The 21,163-nt window shown below is 48.5% G+C and overlaps 1 protein-coding gene across 1 annotated transcript in view; it reads left to right on the forward strand.

Annotated features, from left to right (window-relative positions):
* The window catches only part of RALB (RAS like proto-oncogene B), a 31,595-nt gene extending 18,469 nt beyond the window's left edge, over positions 1-13,126 (forward strand). Inside the window, exons 2-5 of the mRNA XM_073647499.1 lie at positions 7,703-7,876; positions 10,170-10,378; positions 11,761-11,938; positions 12,087-13,126. Coding sequence (XP_073503600.1) covers positions 7,763-7,876; positions 10,170-10,378; positions 11,761-11,938; positions 12,087-12,206 — 621 coding nt within the window. The 5' untranslated portion in view covers positions 7,703-7,762 and the 3' untranslated portion in view covers positions 12,207-13,126. The remainder of the gene's footprint in view (positions 1-7,702; positions 7,877-10,169; positions 10,379-11,760; positions 11,939-12,086) is intronic.
* The last annotated feature ends 8,037 nt before the right edge of the window (positions 13,127-21,163 follow it).

Genomic DNA, 21,163 nt, shown 5'->3' on the forward strand with positions numbered 1-21,163 from the left:
ATATCGGTCACATATGGTGTAATGTCTGTGGGTTATATCAGTACTGGAGCTTTATAAGAGGCTGATATCAGTCACATATGGTGTAATGTCTGGAGGTTATATCAGTACTGGAGCGTTATAAGAGGCTGATATCAGTCACATATGATGTAATGTCTGGAGGTTATATCAGTACTGGAGTGTTATAAGAGGGGCTGATATCAGTCACATATGGTGTAATGTCTAGAGGTTATATCAGTACTGGAGCGTTATAAGAGGGGCTGATATCAGTCACATATGATGTAATGTCTGGAGGTTATATCAGTACTGGACCATTATAAGAGGGGCTGATATCAGTCACATATGATGGAAATGTGTTGTCTTTAGGCCTTATTCAGACATGAGTGATTTTTCTCAGGCACAGTTCTGCTTGTCATGGTCCGTGCGTCCGTTTCTCCCATCAGTGACGTCACTACTCGGTTACACAGCATCTGGATTGTACACTGATGGTATCAGTTGCTGTCAGTGACTTATTATTATTTATATGGGTAAATGTGCAATGGAACATGAAGATGTGAATGAGGCCTTAGTCGGCTGTGGCAGTGTCATCCGTTGTAGCCGCTCGGTGATGCCGTCTCCTCCGGGCACCGGTCTGTGATGTGAGTGATATTATGGGAGTAGTCATTGATGATGTGCTGACTGCGGGGGACGTTCACATTCTGGCTGCCACCACGGATTATGTGGAGATGTAGCAGGCGCCGGTGCTGGACTCGTGGTGCTGGGGGGCGACTTCCTGCCTAATATCATTTATCCCCCTGTCACACACAGAGCGGGGGCTGGGTACACGTCTCTGCTGGACCCCCTGTTATACAGCTGGCTCTGCTCTCCTCCTTTCTTATAAACTCTGTGACGTCCACAGATGCCAGCGAGCCTAATAGTTTATAATTCCAGCCATTTATATCCATATCCAAATATATTAATTTTTCTTGTCGTGGCTCCGTGCCAGGAACACGCTGTTCTTAGGAGCTCAGGCCGGCTCCAGAATCCATGAAATACACCTCGCCAGGCCGAGGGTCCGGGAGGCCGCCTGCCGGAGGCCGAGGGTCCGGGAGGCCGCCTGCCGGAGGCCGAGGGTCCGGGAGGCCGCCTGCCGGAGGCCGAGGGTCCGGGAGGCCGCCTGCCGGAGGCCGAGGGTCCGGGAGGCCGCCTGCCGGAGGCCGAGGGTCCGGGAGGCCGCCTGCCGGAGGCCGAGGGTCCGGGAGGCCGCCTGCCGGAGGCCGAGGGTCCGGGAGGCCGCCTGCCGGAGGCCGAGGGTCCGGGAGGCCGCCTGCTGTCATAGTACCACTACAATCAGCCCTTATCCTGGTTCTGCAGATGTGTTGGAGGCCCCTGCGGTGGTCCTGGTGTCTTCAGGTCTGGTTGTCATTGGCTTGTAGACTTCGATAATGTTTTGCCGGGCTGCCATATTGTCTCTTACCGCAATATCTCACTTTTGTTACTAACCTACTTCTTCAGTGTTTTCCTCTCAGGTTTTATAAAGGGTTAATCTTCTGTCAGAGTCCCATGATGTCACAACGCCCTCCACATTATCACCGCACTTGTACATTTTCCCCTCTGATGTGATTAGGGAAGTTTCCCCGGTGACTTCATTATACTTGTTCTGCTTTTTGTTTGTGGAGCTCCAGACGTTCGACCCACAGAGAACCGCAAATGGTATCCTGTCATAGGGAATGGGCAAGAAACAGTCTCCTCATATATGCTGTACTGTATCATACTCCAGAGCTGCACTCACTATTCTGCTGGTGCAGTCACTGTGTACATACATTACATTACTGATCCTGAGTTACATCCTGTATTATACTCCAAAGCTGCACTCACTATTCTGCTGGTGCAGTCACTGTGTACATACATTACATTACTGATCCTGAGTTACCTCCTGTATTATACTCCAGAGCTGCACTCACTATTCTGCTGGTGCAGTCACTGTGTACATACATTACATTACTGATCCTGAGTTACATCCTGTATTATACCCCAGAGCTTCACTCACTATTCTGCTGGTGCAGTCACTGTGTACATACATTACTGATCCTGAGTTACATCCTGTATTATACTCCAGAGCTGCACTCACTATTCTGCTGGTGCAGTCACTGTGTACATACATTACATTACTGATCCTGAGTTACATCCTGTATTATTCTCTATCAAGATTTTTTTCCATGGTATTTAATTCCTCCATGTGTGTTTTTTTTTTTTTTTTTCTTTTTTCTCCTGTTTCTATTTCACTGTTTTATGGCCTCTTTGTTTAACATTGGGTGTTTACCCTGTATAGCATTGCCTTCTCTGGCCTTGTGCTAATTGACTAATTACTCAGTATGACCATCTGGTGCTGGATTCTAGTAGACATTTCATTTCATATATATTCAGCTCTGGCTCGGGATAGCACGCGTGACCCAGATAGCATGTGTGCTGGGTCAAGCTTGCAATAGATTTTAAGTGCAATAGTTAAAAGTGCAGTTATACAATGGCAGTTGGGCAGGAGACAGGTAGGGTGCATAAGATATTCATACAAACATGCTTCTCGGTCAGTCATACTGCATTATGCATTAGTCATATCAATCTGCTTTTTATTTGTTTTCACTTCTGCTTTCTCACAACTCGCCCTCCCTTTAACACATTCTGTGCACTCTCTCCATATTCACCCCTCCCTTCTCCCCTCTCCCCTCTCCCATGTTTAACTCTGAGGCTCTACTGACATTCCTCACCCACTGCAAACTATCCTCTACCTCCACACCGCACTCAAAACGTTCATACAAATCATTGCACCACCTGCTCTCTCTCCCCCCAACCCTGGGCTTCCTTCCACTAGCATACACCACTCTCCTCCAGCTGCATATAGAAACCTTGCTAATCTTATTAACGTTCAGTGCATGCTCTCTCCGATCGATTTCCATTTTGCTCTCTGGAACGCACGGTCTGTGTGTAACAAACTAACATACATCCACGATTTTTTCCTCTCTTATTCCCTTAACCTTCTGGCTATCACAGAAACCTGGATTCAGCAGCCAGACACCACCGCTGCTGCTGCTCTCTCGTTTGGTGGGCTGAAATTGTCACATACCGCCAGACCTGGCAACAGACAGGGTGGAGGTGTTGGTCTGCTCCTTTCCTCACAATGTGCTTTCCAGGTCATCCCCCCTGTTCCCTCACTTATGTTTCCTTCCTTTGAAGTCCACACCGTCAGACTCTTTAAACCCTTCTCCCTGCGAGTGGCGGTTGTGTATCGCCCTCCAGACTCCCCCATCAGTTTCTGGATCACTTTGCCACCTGGCTTCCTCACTTTCTATCCCCACCATCATCATGGGCGACTTTAACATCCCCATCGATGATCCCCTCTCCTAATCTGCCTCTCATCTACTTTCTCTAACCTCTTCATTCCGTCTCTCACAGTTTACTAATTCTCCTACCCATGAAGATGGGAACACTCTGGACCTGGTCTTCTCCCGTCTCTGCTCGCTGCATGACTTTACTAACTTCCCTCTCCCGCTCTCGGACCATAACCTTCTTTCCTTCTCTGTCAAGAATTGTCTCCTCACCAGGGACACCCCCACTTACCACACTTATAGGAACACACGTGCCATTAATACCCAGCAGCTTATAGACAATCTCCACACATCTTTAGCCCCCATCTCCTCCCTCTCCTGTCCAGACTTGGCATTGTCACACTACAATAATACACTGAAGAGCGCCCTAGATGAAGCCGCTCCTTCTACTCGCAGAAAGATCCGACACAGACAATGGCAGCCCTGGCACACGATGCAAACACGCTTTCTTCAGCGTTGCTCTAGGTGTGCTGAGCGTCAGTGGAGAAAATCTCTTTTAGCAGAGGACTTCATCCACTATAAATTCATGCTCAAAACCTATAACTCTGCCCTTCATCTGGCCAAACAATCCTACTTCACCACCCTCATCACTTCAATGTCCAACAATCCAAAACCTTAAACTCCCTCCTGAAACCTAAAGCGCAGGCCCCCACCACCAACCTCAGCGGGGAGGATCTGGCCACTTATTTCTCTGAAAAAAATCAACCACATCCATCAGGACATCTCAGCCCAATCTCCTCAGTGGCTGGATCCCCTTCCCGGCCGCACTTCAAGCTCACTAGCCATCTTTGAGCCTGTTACAGAAGAAGTTACCCAGCTCCTCACTTCTTCTCGGCCTACAACCTGCAGCAGTAACCCCATTCCTTCACATCTCCTGCAGTCCCTCTCACCGGTGGTCACCACTCACCTGACTAAAATCCTCTTTTTCTTCCGGTATCTTTCCCTCCTCATTTAAACATGCCATCATAACCCCTTTACTTAAAAAGCCATCCCTGGACCAGAACTGCGCTGCTAACTACAGACCGGTCTCTAATCTTCCCTTCATCTCTAAACTCCTGGAACGCCTGGTCCACTCCCGTCTAATCCGCTATCTCTCAGATAACTCTCTCCTCGACCCTCTACAATCTGGTTTCCGCTCCTTACACTCCACTGAAACTGCCCTCACGAAAGTCTCTAATGATCTACTAACAGCTAAATCCAAAGGTCTCTGCTCCCTGCTGATTCTCCTGGATCTCTGCAGAATCTGACACCGTGGATCACCAGCTCCTCCTCACCATGCTCCGCTCTATAGGCCTCAAGGACACTGTTCTCTCCTGGTTCTCCTCCTACCTCTCTGACCGCTCCTTCACTGTATCTTTTGCCGGCTCCTCTTCCCCTCCTCATCCCCTTACTATCGGGGTCCGCAGGGCTCAGTCCTAGGCCCCCTCCTCTTCTCTCTATACACCGCCCCTATTGGATAAACAATCAGCAGATTTGGGTTCCAGTATCATCTCTATGCTGACGACACCCAATTATACACCTCTTCCCCTGACATCACCCCTACCCTAATACAAAATACCAAGGATTGTCTGTCAGCTGTCTCTAACATCATGTCCTCCCTATATCTTAAACTGAATCTCTCCAAAACTGAACTTCTTGTTTCCCCCCTCTACTAACCTAACTCTACCTGACATCGAAATTACCTTGGAGGGTTCAACCATAACTCCCAGCAGCACGCCCGCTGCCTTGGGGTCATATTCGACACTAACCTTTCCTTTACTCCCTATATCCGATCACTCACTCGCTCCTGTCACCTGCATCTTCAAAACATCTCCAGAATCTGATCTTTTCTCACTTTTGAAACTGCTAAAACTCTTACTGTAGCTCTTATTCATTCTCGTCTGGACTACTGCAACTCTCTTCTGATCGGTCTCCCTCTTACCAAAATTTCCCCTCTCCAATCTGTCCTGAATGCGGCAGCCAGGGTCGTATTTCTGTCCAGCCACTTCACCGATGCCTCCACCTTCTGCCAGTCATTACACTGGTTACCCATTCGCTACAGGGTCCAATATAAACTCATCACTCTCACCCACAAAGCTCTCTACAGTTCTGCACCACCTTATATCTCCTCTCTCATCTCTGTTTATCGCCCTACACTTGCCCTCCGTTCTACACATGACCTAAGACTAACATCCCCCATAATCCGAACCTCACACCTCCGTCTCCAAGACTTCTCTCGTGCTGTGCCAGTTCTCTGGAATGCTCTACCCCAGACGATCCGATTGATGCCTAGCCCCCATGTCTTCAAGCGCGCTTTAAAAACCCATCTCTTTAAACAAGCCTACCACCTCAACTACTCAGGAAACTAACTTTCCCCTGTTCCCTCCTTCTAAGTATCATTCAGAATCTGTTCCCTACTCTTCATCTGTCTCCACACCCTCCATGCACACGATAACTGCACTCGGTAATTGAGTATTGCACTTATACATACAGGCTGATGACCGGATCATACAGCTTTATATGAAAATCCCGACTTATTATAATTGCCTGACCTGAAATAACAAGCACTTTGCACCTACTGTGTCCCCCCATTGCCTTGTAGATTGTAAGCAGCGAGCAGCCAGACCCTCACTCCTAATGTAACTGTTTAAACTGTCTTACTTTGTATTGAATTTATTGTCTGTACATGTCCTTGCTTAATTGTAAAGTGCTGCGGAATATGTTGGCGCTATATAAATAAAAATTATTATACTCCAGAGCTGCACTCACTATTCTGCTGGTGCAGTCACTGTGTACATACATTACATTACTGATCCTGAGTTACATCCTGTATTATACTCCAGAGCTGCACTCACTATTCTGCTGGTGCAGTCACTGTGTACATACATTACTGATCCTGAGTTACATCCTGTATTATACCCCAGAGCTGCACTCACTATTCTGCTGGTGCAGTCACTGTGTACATACATTACATTACTGATCCGGAGTTACATCCTGTATTATACTCCAGAGCTGCACTCACTATTCTGCTGGTGCAGTCACTACATTGGGAGTCACGGGGAAGGGTTTATGGTGAGGATTCTGCTTTGTCTGGATCATCCCTGAAAGAATTCTGGTTCCTGGTTATGAATCGCTCTTTTATCAGCCACGTTCTGCCCTTTGATGTATTGGTTTACCTTCGATGTGTTTTTTAGAACTTTTGGCTTTTACGCTGCTGATGAGGGCGGACCACCGTAACTACTAATGAGCCCCCTGTGCGCTGTGTATATGAGATGCGATCCCTGGAATAAGATGGAGGGGATGTCTATGGTTGTGTTATAGTCTTCACTGAGGGTGGTGACCCTTCGTGCTAAATTCTGCGTATTCATCTCACCGGATACATGGACGGGAAGTTTACACTAGATGTCCATGAAGGGAGAACAATGGCAGGAAGCGCGGCCCCTCCTGTGCAGAGTATTAAAGGGACAGTGTTCAAAATGTGATCTGTTTATATCAGTACTGGAGCGTTATAAGAGGAGCAAATATCAGTCACATATGATGTAATGTCTGGAGGTCATATCAGTACTGGAGCGTTATAAGAGGAGCAAATATCAGTCACATATGATGTAATGTCTGGAGGTTATATCAGTACTGGAGCGTTATAAGAGGGGCTGATGCCAGTCACATATGATGTAATGTCTGGAGGTCATATCAGTACTGGAGCGTTATAAGAGGAGCTGATATCAGTCACATATGGTGTAATGTCTGGAGGTTATATCAGTACTGGAGCGTTATAAGAGGAGCTGATATCAGTCACATATGGTGTAATGTCTGGAGGTGATATCAGTACTGGAGCGTTATAAGGGGCTGATATCAGTCACATATGGTGTAATGTCTGGAGGTGATATCAGTGCTGGAGCGTTATAAGGGGCTGATATCAGTCACATATGGTGTAATGTCTGGAGGTGATATCAGTGCTGGAGCGTTGCAGATCACACCCCGCACGGAGTTGCGGCTGGTGACTGCCCTTCGGCCGCGGTGATGGAGGATTTGTTTTCCTCCCTGTGACTTCTATATTTTCCTTTGGTGGAAAGTCTCCGGGTTGTTAATAGGAAGTAGAGCTGAATCATTAGTATGCTGTGACCTGCGGGTGGCGCTGCGGTGAATGCCGTGATCCGGTCCCGGGGTTTTTGGAGTAAATATGGAAAGTTTTGTGCAGGAGTTTGTCTTCTGACATCAGATATGACGATTCTCCTCTGTAACGCCTGCGGTGCACTGAGGGGCCCGGACGGTGCAGCTCCTCGTCACCCACCTCCCCGGACTCCCTGCAGGCTCCTCCTTGCTGACTGCCTCCGGGTCATCACTTCTTTCTTTGTGTTTTGCAGTTATTGGGATTACGTGCGCCGCCCATTGGTGCATGACTGCAGCCCCAAGATTCATCCGAAATGGCAGCTAACAAAAACAAAACCCAGAGCTCTCTGGTCCTGCACAAGGTGATCATGGTCGGCAGTGGAGGAGTGGGCAAGTCTGCGCTCACCCTGCAGTTCATGTACGACGAGGTGAGTGATGGCGCCACACTGTCAGCGCGCGGTCATACCTACTCTGCCGCGCTCGCGTCTTCCAGGCCAATGCGGCTGAGAAATTCGTCACTGGGTTCTTGGGGCTCGGAGACGACTCTGATCCTGGCAGCTCAACCACAAAGTTGCTTTGGTGAATAATGACCCTGACTACTAAGGAGTTTGACTGTGGTGGGATGGAGTTATGGAGCGTGGGTGGGTGACTGTGACAGCGGGGGGTTAATTCTAACAAGGCATAAAGGGGGCCGGGATGGTCCTGCCACTGACAGTATGGAGCCGGCTGTGCTCGGCTGCCCACTTCTAAGAGAGACAGCGACGAAAGCCCCTCAAATGTAACAACCAGGGTCCTCTGTACTATGAGCAAAACAATGTAGAAAGGTAAAATGTATCCAACACTATCAAGGCTCAGGTAATAACATGGTTACATTAAAAGGTAGTAAAACAATGTATCACTTTTGTTTTTTTTCTTAAGTTGGATGACAGTGAAAAAAAAGAGCCAAAAGGCAAATACTACCGCCCTGCGTGTCATGCCTGTACACTAGGGAGTGTAGTAATGCAAATAATGTGCTCTAGGCTGCAAGTAGACGGCTAATAACCTGTTTACACCGGCTGACCGCACTACTGTGTGCACAGAACAACCCGTAATACAGTTGCTATAATTATTGTCTGCCTAAAACATCATGGTTCTCGGCAGCACATGTCCTGGTTACATGGGGCAATGCGCTGCCGAGAATGATGCATTATGAGCAAGCTTACAAATCATTTGCCTCTCGATGTGTTTCTTCTGATTAGACGGACACTTAGCAAAATGCTAAGAAAAGTAGAAACGTTATTAAAATACCGTATTTTTCAGACTATAAGACGCACCGCACCATAAGACGCACCTAGGTTTTAGAGGAGGAAAATAAAAAAATAAAAATTTAAGCAAAAAATGTGGTCATGATGCACTTTTAAGGGGTGCGGGGGTCTTCTGCTGACACTAGTATAGGGGTAATTTCCCCAATTCTGACAATATCCCCCATCCTGGTATATATGCCGCCCCCCTTTCTTCTATATGTGGTCCCCATCCCCATCCTGGTATGCATGGCACCCCTCATCCCTGTCCTGGGTATGCATGGCACCCCTCATCCCTGTCCTGGGTATGCATGGCACCCCTCATCCCCATCATGCTGAACATTAAAAAAAAATAAATAAACACTCCCACTCACCTCTCTTCTCTCCTCCAGCGCTGCATCCGGTCTGCCCGCACTGATCTCTCCATGTGAGCCGTGCATGACGTCACTGCCACGCGCGGCTCACAAAGAGAGATCAGCTGCCGGAAGTCACTGCTCCCCATTTTCTTTAGCAGCGGGGACAGTGTAGGCTGCAGTATTGCGGCTGCTGCCTCCTGTGCCCCGCTCCTCCACCGATATCGCTCCCCCCACACCACACATAAATATACACCCCCCCAACATTCGGACCATAAGACGCTCCCCCCATTTTCCTCCAAAATTTTGGAGGAAAAAAGTGCGTCTTATGGTCCGAAAAATATGGTAATTACTCCTGACCCTCCCGCTCTCCCCTCCTACACTTTTTATTTTATAGAAAACTAAAATACCTATATGGTGTCTGTGGTGTCAGTCCGGGGGGCCAGGCAGCATCTTTACCTGCAGATTAACCCCTTATCTGCAGGGAAATGGCATTTTCCAGGGTGACCGATTCCTTTTAGGGTCCCGATGCGTGTGGGGGAGGGGAGGAGGTGACAAATGATTCTCCAGTAAAAGCCACAATTGTAGCCAGTACAGGAGAGGAGGACAGAGAAGGCCGAGCTTTATTGCTTCTATGAAAAAGTAATAAAAGTACAGCAGACAAATCACAACTTATTCCGTAAAGACGAGTCAGACAAGCCGGAAATCACTCTACTCGTCCACTGTGACGATCCTGCAGCTGTGAAGGGTGGACATGAGCCCCCTGGATTTTCAGACTCTGGATGGGAACCAGAACGTTTCCATTCAGCAGCAGCAGCAGCAAATCTCTGAACTGTGAGCGGATACATTGTAACAAACACCTCAGCGACTGAGTGCGACCGGCCTCTATTCACTGACAGCAAGCGGCTGCTGGGCAAAGGAGGAACATGGAAGCCATTACTGCGGACTGGTGCTAGCGATGGCATGATCCTTGGCACCGCTCCAACACGCCGCCCCTCCCCCGCCACCGATCCATTGATCACTGTGATCTATAGGGATCGGTTGTGGGATTATGGAGGATGTTACCTTTTTTCTTCTCTCGCTCTCAGTTTGTGGAGGATTATGAGCCCACGAAGGCCGACAGCTACAGGAAGAAGGTGGTGCTGGACGGGGAGGAGGTGCAGATAGACATCCTGGACACCGCCGGCCAGGAGGACTACGCAGCCATCCGCGACAACTACTTCCGCAGCGGAGAGGGATTCCTCCTGGTGTTCTCCATCACAGAGCAGGAATCCTTCACAGCCACCAGCGAGTTCAGGTCAGAATAACTACAAATCCCAGCACAACCCCACAGTAATACTACTACACCTAAATATACAGCTGAGTCACGGTGTATAGACGTGACTGTGCGCCACCAGCAGAATAGTGAGCGCAGCTCTGGAGTATAATACAGGATATAACTCAGGATCAGTAATGTAATGTATGTACACAGTGACTGCACCAGCAGAATAGTGAGTGCAGCTCTGGAGTATAATACAGGAGGTAACTCAGGATCAGTAATGTAATCTATGTACACAGTGACTGCACCAGCAGAATAGTGAGTGCAGCTCTGGAGTATAATACAGGATGTAACTCAGGATCAGTAATGTAATGTATGTACACAGTGACTGCACCAGCAGAATAGTGAGTGCAGCTCTGGAGTATAATACAGGATGTAACTCAGGATCAGTAATGTAATGTATGTACACAGTGACTGCACCAGCAGAATAGTGAGTGCAGCTCTGGAGTATAATACAGGAGGTAACTCAGGATCAGTAATGTAATGTATGTACACAGTGACTGCACCAGCAGAATAGTGAGTGCAGCTCTGGAGTATAATACAGGATGTAACTCAGGGTCAGTAATGTAATGTATGTACACAGTGACTGCACCAGCAGAATAGTCAGTGCAGCTCTGGTGTATAATTCAGCCAACCACTGCAAATCAAACAGACATTTTGTATAGTAAATTGGGTAATTGCTAGTTGAGCATTCTTTAGTGCGTATGTAAAGTGACTCTATACATTGCTTGATTTGCACTTCTTACTTTTCTTGTGATCTTTATAGCAGAGGTTTGGTGGCGGCGCTCTTTGGACAGGCAGAGTTTCAGTTTCGGAAAGCTTTTTGCTGATTTGCGCCGTTCTCCTGTCGTCTTCTCCTCTGTTTTCGGCTCCGGTGTTTTTGGTTTTTTTTTTTTCCTGCTTTTGAGGAATTTAGTTTTCTCTGAGGACAAGAACAGACAGGAGCTGGAGACCAGGCGCCATGATGCACTGACCCGGAACGTGCCGCAGCCTGCAGCGCCGGGGCTTCGCCTCCTGTTAAGCGACGTGTAACCTCGTGAGGGATAAATTAACAAAATATAGCAAGTTGTGACTGGTGGAGAGAGGGCAGACCCCAGTGAAAGGGACACAGAGCAGATCAGAGTGGGGGGGATCAGCCTATATGGCGAGGCATTGAGTCCTAATGTCCCGTCCCATTGTGCAGAGATCACGTCTGAGTAATTATCTACCGATGGTCTCAGGCAGGATCCCAACGGCAAAGGATCCAGCATTCACTTATAACGTGGCAGTATTATGGGGCGGGGGTCCACAAGTGATCGCCAGAAAATCTGCTCACCCCAAAAAGCCTATTAATCACCGTCCTGCTGGTTTTCCCCCTACAGGGAGCAGATCCTTCGCGTCAAGGCAGAAGAAGACAAGATCCCTCTGCTGGTCGTGGGTAACAAGTCTGACCTGGAGGACAGGAGACAGGTCGCTGTGGACATCGCCCGGAGCAAGGCCGAGGAGTGGGGCGTACAGTACGTGGAGACGTCCGCCAAAACCAGAGCCAATGTAGACAAGGTGAGGGCTCCGTCCCCCCCCGGTGTGTCAGGAGGACCCCGCACTCTGCTGGCTGCAGCTTCTCTAGCATGCGACAGTTCAGACTGCGCCCCAGAGCTCTGTGCAGATTATATTGACTAATGCGCTTTTTTTTCCCTTCGTTTTTCAGGTTTTCTTTGACCTCATGCGAGAAATCCGGGCTAAGAAAATGTCCGAGAACAAGGACAAGAATGGGAAGAAAAGCGGCAAAAGCAAGAAGAGCTTCAAACAGCGCTGCTGTCTACTGTGACCGCGGCGGCGGACGACGCCACCTGTGAAGGGCTGCAGCGAGCGGCGCCCCTGCTCCACACCCGACTCGCATATATTTTTGATTTTTTTTTTTCTAATGCAGCATTTTAGTATTTAATTGATTCAGTGCTATAAAGACTAAGCAGCGCGGCCGGCGCCGGACCCCGCCACGTAAAGGGGAAAGAGCCGACGCGCGTCATCCCCTCCATTTATAACTGAGGTTTCACTTTCTTTTCCTGTTTGCCAAAAAGGAACAAAAATGTTTTCTGTGACAAAGTAAAAAAAAAAAAAATAAATAAACAGCCGGTGGTTCGCACAGAAAACCGTGGCTGATCCAGCGTAGCGATGCCGGGATCCAGAGAACGGGTAGTTAGTGAGGGGGCGTGAGTTACCAGGAAAGTGTTCAGCCCCACGAGACCACTGGGCGAGGACTAAAACTCCTATCATCCATAGGGTAATTGTATTTAGTTGTATTGTTCGTTTTTCGCTTCCGTTGCCAAATTTCCTCTTGGTGCAATTTTCTCCGCACTTTACTCATTGCAAAACTTTGTGGTTTTTAGTAAAGTTTTTCAGATTTCGAGGCGCGGGGAGACGTCTTTTAGATTTCTCAGACGCCATGTTGTTTATGAAATCTGGCGTTAATACTGCGCCGATCCTGGCTTACGTTGTGTCTTCTACTCCAGTCACACCCAGAGCTGCATTCACAATTCTGCGGAGTTATTGCACAAACCTGCAGTAGTCCTTACCTGACGGAGGACGTGAAATCCACTTTTTTTTTTCCTTTTTCTTGGTTGCAATGCAACTTGTAATCGGCACGTGCAGCAGTTCTAGAGTTAATTTCAATACTTAATTGCAGTTATTACCAGAATGCTCCTGCATTGCATTGTGGGAAATGTTTTTTTTTTTTTTTCCCGTCTTCCACACACACTTCTGCAAAGTATTATGGCGAGGAACGTCCTACAGAATTCTGTATGCAGCTCTGGATGTGACTGGAGCAGAAGACCTACGTCCATATAGGAAAAAAAAAACAAAACTTTTTGCTAAATTGCTAAGCTGTGGCCGGGCGTGGGTTATATTCAGAGTAACCTTTGACCCTAGAGTCAATAACACAGGGTGTATATAGCAGGTAGGCTGCGGAGATTTCCTTTTGGATCATCTTTCGGGCTTTTTGGATTTTTTTTTTTCACCCCCGTCGTCAGATTTCCGATACCAGTGCCGTCATTACACGAGCCGAATGCTGCAACTTTCTGATGCTGTCAGTGATTAGTCGCCTCCAAAAGCTGAAATTTACGTCATGAGGTTCTCTCAGATGAGGATTTGTTACTATGTATCGGTCTAGACTGTCAGCTCTTCCGTGCTGATGGTTTGTTACATTGTATCAGTCTGGGGCTCTGTTCAGCTCACAGAGGAATTGTGTAGAGTGGATACAACTGTAACAAACACTCAGCTGTGGAAGGTATCCGGGTGGCTTTTCAGCATGCTGACAGCAAGCAGAGACGTTAAGGGGGAAAATAACCCTTAAACTGTTTGATGGCTTCTGGGTAACTTTGTGGGGTGCCGCAGCTTCTACAGGGGCGCACCACTTCTCAAACCATTAAGTAAACTTTCCGGGGCGTTAAGGCTCCAGATTTGGGATAATCGTCAGAACACTAATGTATAAGTAATGAGGGGCTCCCGGCGGTGGGGGAGCAGGCAACACGTGCCATTATACTAGTATTATGATCAGTATTACGCCCGTCTGTGCCACTGGCAGATCCTCCACTTTGTGCCAATCCCTATAGATTTCTTCTGATACCGTGTCGGGTATTTTTGATAGAGGTGAATGATATTGCGGCCGGGCCCCTGCTCTTGTCTGTGGCGGCCATCGTGACTCCGTACATGTGCCGCTATCGCTGACCCCAGGACTGGGCGCCGCTGTGAACGCTTCGGTTTCCTTCCCACAACCTGGCGGTCTGGGATTTTCTACATGTGCACGGGGCGGGGGTGGGGCGGGACGTTCCACTTATGTTTTCTTCCATGCTAATCGCACTGATTTGTATTTCTACTGTATAATAATAAATTGGTACATTTTACCCCCTGTCTCCTGGTCGTGTGCCGCTCCGACGCGCCACTCCCGCTGATGCAGAATATGCTGCTCCAACACGCCGCGCCCGCTGATGCAGAAAGTGGCGCTCCGCCGCGCCCGCTCATGCAGTGTGCCGCTCCGCTGCGCCCGCTCATGCAGTGTGCCGCTCCTGCTCACAGACCCGATGCGGAGGAGAGGCCCAATCCCAACGTACCCCAGAGTTACAATGTGGCCCCAGATCATCACTTTTTTTTTTTCTTTTTTTTTTAAATATATATATTTTTTTTCCTTTTGTGCCATTTTCCTCCAAACATTGAGGACGTTGTTTTCATTATCCAGAATCTTTTTCAGTTAATTCATCATTTACAATGTTTCAGAATTTTTGCAGCTACAAAGTCTATTCTACATATGTATATAGCACAGCTGTCCTCCAGCGTACCGCCATATAACATGTATATAGCACAGCTGTCCTCCAGCGTACCGCCATATAACTTATATATAGCACAGCTGTCCTCCAGCGTACCGCCATATAACATGTATATAGCACAGCTGTCCTCCAACGTACCGCCATATAACGTATATATAGCACAGCTGTCCTCCAGCGTACCGCCATATAACGTATATATAGCACAGCTGTCCTCCAGCGTACCGCCATATAACATGTATATAGCACAGCTGTCCTCCAGCGTACCGCCATATAACGTATATATAGCACAGCTGTCCTCCAGCGTACCGCCATATAACATGTATATAGCACAGCTGTCCTCCAGCGTACCGCCATATAACATGTATATAGCACAGCTGTCCTCCAGCGTACCGCCATATAACATGTATATAGCACAGCTGTCCTCCAGCGTACCGCCATATAACATGTATATAGCACAGCTGTCCTCCAGCGTACCGCCATATAACATGTGTATAGCACAGCTGTCCTCCAGCGTACCGCCATATAACATGTATATATAGCACAGCTGTCCTCCAGCGTACCGCCATATAACATGTATATAGCACAGCTGTCCTCCAGCGTACCGCCATCTAACGTGCATATAGCAGTGTACCGCCATCTAACGTGCATATAGCAGTGTACCGCCATCTAACGTGCATATAGCAGTGTACCGCCATATAACGTGTGCATATAGCAGTGTACCGCCATATAATGTGTATGTAGCAGTGTACCGCCATATAACGTGTGCGTGTAGCAGTGTACCGCCATATAACGTGTGCATATAGCAGTGTACCGCCATATAACGTGTGCATATAGCAGTGTACTGCCATATAACGTGTGCATATAGCAGTGTACCGCCATATGACGTGTGCATATAGCAGCGTACCGCCATATAACGTGTGCATAGAGCTGTGTACCGCCATATAACATGTGTGCATAGAGCAGTGTAGCGCCATATAACGTGTATGTAGCAGTGTACCGCCATATAACGTGTATGTAGCAGTGTACCGCCATATAACGTGTGCATAGAGCAGTGTACCGCCATATAACATGTGTGTATAGCAGTGTACCGCCATATAACGTGTATGGAGCAGTGTACCGCCATATAACGTGTATGGAGCAGTGTACCGCCATATAACGTGTGTATAGCAGTGTACCGCCATATAACGTGTGCATATAGCAGTGTACCGCCATATAACGTGTATGTAGCAGTGTACCGCCATATAACGTGTATGGAGCAGTGTAGCGCCATATAACGTGTATGGAGCAGTGTAGCGCCATATAGCGTGTGTGTAGCAGTGTACCGCCATATAACGTGTGTATAGCAGTGTACCGCCATGTAACGTGTATGTAGCAGTGTACCGCCATATAACGTGTATGTAGCAGTGTACCGCCATGTAACGTGTGTGTATAGCAGTGTACCGCCATGTAACGTGTATGTAGCAGTGTACCGCCATATAACGTGTATGTAGCAGTGTACCGCCATATAACGTGTATGTAGCAGTGTACCGCCATATAACGTGTATGTAGCAGTGTACCGCCATATAACGTGTATGTAGCAGTGTACCGCCATATAACGTGTATGTAGCAGTGTACCGCCATATAACGTGTATGTAGCAGTGTACCGCCATATAACGTGTATGTAGCAGTGTACCGCCATATAACGTGTGTGTGTAGCAGTGTAGCGCCATATAACGTGTATGTAGCAGTGTAGCGCCATGTAACGTGTATGGAGCAGTGTACCGCCATATAACGTGTGTATAGCAGTGTACCGCCATATAACGTGTGTATAGCAGTGTACCGCCATGTAACGTGTGTAGCAGTGTACCGCCATATAACGTGTGTGTATAGCAGTGTACCGCCATGTAACGTGTGTATAGCAGTGTACCGCCATATAACGTGTGTATATAGCAGTGTACCGCCATATAACGTGTGTATATAGCAGTGTACCGCCATGTAACGTGTGTATAGCAGTGTACCGCCATATAACGTGTGTGTAGCAGTGTACCGCCATATAACGTGTGTATAGCAGTGTAGCGCCATATAACGTGTGTAGCAGTGTACCGCCATATAACGTGTATGTAGCAGTGTACCGCCATATAACGTGTATGTAGCAGTGTACCGCCATATAACGTGTGTAGCAGTGTAGCGCCATATAACGTGTGTAGCAGTGTAGCGCCATATAACGTGTGTAGCAGTGTACCGCCATATAACGTGTGTATAGCAGTGTAGCGCCATATAACGTGTGTGTAGCAGTGTACCGCCATATAACGTGTGTAGCAGTGTACCGCCATATAACGTGTATGTAGCAGTGTACCGCCATATAGCGTGTATGTAGCAGTGTACCGCCATATAGCGTGTATGTAGCAGTGTACCGCCATATAACGTGTGTAGCAGTGTACCGCCATATAACGTGTATGTAGCAGTGTACCGCCATGTAACGTGTGCATAGAGCAGTGTACCGCCATATAACGTGTGTGTAGCAGTGTACCGCCATATAACGTGTGCATAGAGCAGTGTAGCGCCATATAACGTGTATGGAGCAGTGTAGCGCCATATAGCGTGTGTGTAGCAGTGTACCGCCATATAACGTGTGTATAGCAGTGTACCGCCATGTAACGTGTATGTAGCAGTGTACCGCCATATAGCGTGTATGTAGCAGTGTACCGCCATATAACGTGTGTGTATAGCAGTGTACCGCCATGTAATGTGTGTATAGCAGTGTACCGCCATATAACGTGTATGTATAGCAGTGTACCGCCATATAGCATGTATGTAGCAGTGTACCGCCATATAACGTGTATGTAGCAGTGTACCGCCATATAGCGTGTGTGTAGCAGTGTAGCGCCATATAACGTGTATGGAGCAGTGTAGCGCCATATAACGTGTGCATAGAGCAGTGTACCGCCATGTAACGTGTATGGAGCAGTGTACCGCCATGTAACGTGTATGGAGCAGTGTACCGCCATGTAACGTGTATGGAGCAGTGTACCGCCATGTAACGTGTATGGAGCAGTGTACCGCCATGTAACGTGTATGGAGCAGTGTACCGCCATGTAACGTGTATGGAGCAGTGTACCGCCATGTAACGTGTATGGAGCAGTGTACCGCCATGTAACGTGTATGGAGCAGTGTACCGCCATGTAACGTGTATGGAGCAGTGTACCGCCATGTAACGTGTATGGAGCAGTGTACCGCCATGTAACGTGTATGGAGCAGTGTACCGCCATGTAACGTGTATGGAGCAGTGTACCGCCATATAACGTGTATGGAGCAGTGTACCGCCATATAACGTGTATGGAGCAGTGTACCGCCATATAACGTGTATGGAGCAGTGTACCGCCATATAACGTGTATGGAGCAGTGTACCGCCATATAACGTGTATGGAGCAGTGTACCGCCATGTAACGTGTGTGGAGCAGTGTACCGCCATGTAACGTGTGTGGAGCAGTGTACCGCCATGTAACGTGTGTGGAGCAGTGTACCGCCATGTAACGTGTGTGGAGCAGTGTACCGCCATGTAACGTGTGTGGAGCAGTGTACCGCCATGTAACGTGTGTGGAGCAGTGTACCGCCATGTAACGTGTGTGGAGCAGTGTACCGCCATGTAACGTGTGTGGAGCAGTGTACCGCCATGTAACGTGTGTGGAGCAGTGTACCGCCATGTAACGTGTGTGGAGCAGTGTACCGCCATGTAACGTGTGTGGAGCAGTGTACCGCCATGTAACGTGTGTGGAGCAGTGTACCGCCATGTAACGTGTGTGGAGCAGTGTACCGCCATGTAACGTGTGTGGAGCAGTGTACCGCCATGTAACGTGTGTGGAGCAGTGTACCGCCATGTAACGTGTGTGGAGCAGTGTACCGCCATGTAACGTGTGTGGAGCAGTGTACCGCCATGTAACGTGTGTGGAGCAGTGTACCGCCATGTAACGTGTGTGGAGCAGTGTACCGCCATGTAACGTGTGTGGAGCAGTGTACCGCCATGTAACGTGTGTGGAGCAGTGTACCGCCATGTAACGTGTGTGGAGCAGTGTACCGCCATGTAACGTGTGTGGAGCAGTGTACCGCCATGTAACGTGTGTGGAGCAGTGTACCGCCATGTAACGTGTGTGGAGCAGTGTACCGCCATGTAACGTGTGTGGAGCAGTGTACCGCCATGTAACGTGTGTGGAGCAGTGTACCGCCATGTAACGTGTGTGGAGCAGTGTACCGCCATGTAACGTGTGTGGAGCAGTGTACCGCCATGTAACGTGTGTGGAGCAGTGTACCGCCATGTAACGTGTGTGGAGCAGTGTACCGCCATGTAACGTGTGTGGAGCAGTGTACCGCCATGTAACGTGTGTGGAGCAGTGTACCGCCATGTAACGTGTGTGGAGCAGTGTACCGCCATGTAACGTGTGTGGAGCAGTGTACCGCCATGTAACGTGTGTGGAGCAGTGTACCGCCATGTAACGTGTGTGGAGCAGTGTACCGCCATGTAACGTGTGTGGAGCAGTGTACCGCCATGTAACGTGTGTGGAGCAGTGTACCGCCATGTAACGTGTGTGGAGCAGTGTACCGCCATGTAACGTGTGTGGAGCAGTGTACCGCCATGTAACGTGTGTGGAGCAGTGTACCGCCATGTAACGTGTGTGGAGCAGTGTACCGCCATGTAACGTGTGTGGAGCAGTGTACCGCCATGTAACGTGTGTGGAGCAGTGTACCGCCATGTAACGTGTGTGGAGCAGTGTACCGCCATGTAACGTGTGTGGAGCAGTGTACCGCCATGTAACGTGTGTGGAGCAGTGTACCGCCATGTAACGTGTGTGGAGCAGTGTACCGCCATGTAACGTGTGTGGAGCAGTGTACCGCCATGTAACGTGTGTGGAGCAGTGTACCGCCATGTAACGTGTGTGGAGCAGTGTACCGCCATGTAACGTGTGTGGAGCAGTGTACCGCCATGTAACGTGTGTGGAGCAGTGTACCGCCATGTAACGTGTGTGGAGCAGTGTACCGCCATGTAGCGTGTGTGGAGCAGTGTACCGCCATGTAGCGTGTGTGGAGCAGTGTACCGCCATGTAGCGTGTGTGGAGCAGTGTACCGCCATGTAACGTGTATGGAGCAGTGTACCGCCATGTAGCGTGTATGGAGCAGTGTACCGCCATATAGCGTGTATACTGCACTGTCCTCCCCTGCATCCTGCAGTGCACATGCAGCCCTGCCTCTCCTGCGCCTCTCATCACTGGGTTCCCATCATTAATAATGGAGGCGCTCACGTCTCTGCCCGTCATCTCGGATTCTTTTTGAGGAGATCGCCTCCATTGATTTCCAGCAGAAGCCGAGTCCCCGGGACGCCGAGATCTGTAGGATCAGAACATAAAGGGGAACGTAGCGGATGAGTGGGAGGACGAGGCGCCACTCCAGGCGTCCTGTCAGCGGAGCCTTTTGAAGAGATTTCTATGAACGTCTCGCTCAGTTCTGGGTTCTGACGTGTTACAATATTGATACTAATTATCATTTTCTCTAGAGCAGACTCGTTAATTAGATTAACCCCTTCATTCCAGCCTCCCCTGAAGGAGGTCATGGTGAACAGTACCAGCTGCATCCATCAGGGTCTATCCGCCACATGGTGCACAATCTCTGCCCAAAGAAGACAGGTTGTTCTGGGGGGGAGGGTCCTGCAGAGGTTAGGGGGTCCCCAGCAGTCGCCACCACTCTCATTATCATCTCCCTGCATTATTACAGTCTTCATCCTATTGTTCTATTGTTTCATTCAAACTACTCTAATTCTTCTCACAGCTGGAGGTTTGTTACATTTGAACCTGGTCTAAATAATCCTCTGTGATCTGTAGAATCTGGATTTTGGACTGATACAGTTTTACCTGCTCTGACACATTGTAGCAAACTATCAGGACAGGAGCGATAATGTGCTGTGACTATGTTTATTTTACAGATAATTATCTAGAGTGGATACAATGTAACAGACCCCCAGCTGTTATTATTACAGGCCTGGATTGTTTAGATGTCCTCAGCTGTGAGCAATATACATATGGTTAGAGCCTCTGGATATTCCTATTCTCTGACTAACATAGAATCCTACAATGTTAGAGTTGGAGGGAACCTCCAGGGTCTTAGTGTCCAACCTCCGGCTCAATGCAGGAGTCACTAAACCATCTCAGACAGATGTCTGTCCAGCCGCTGTGTGAAGACGTCCATTGAAGGAGAACTCACCACCTCTCGTGGCAGCCTGTTCCACTCATTGATCACATCATTGTCAAAAAGTGTCTTCTAATATCTAATCTGTATCTTCTCCCTTTCAGTTTCATCCCATTGCTTCTTGTGTTTCCATCTGCAAATGAGAATAAAGATGATCCCTCTACAGTGTAACAGCCCTTCAGATATTTGTAGACAGCTATTAAGTCTCCTCTCACCCTTCTCTTTTGCAGCTAAACATTCCCAGATCCTCTAA

This window comes from Phyllobates terribilis, unplaced genomic scaffold (assembly GCF_046119375.1).
Source record: "Phyllobates terribilis strain yellow unplaced genomic scaffold, ASM4611937v1 Scaffold_9__5_contigs__length_417890890, whole genome shotgun sequence".
NCBI lineage: Eukaryota > Metazoa > Chordata > Amphibia > Anura > Dendrobatidae > Phyllobates > Phyllobates terribilis.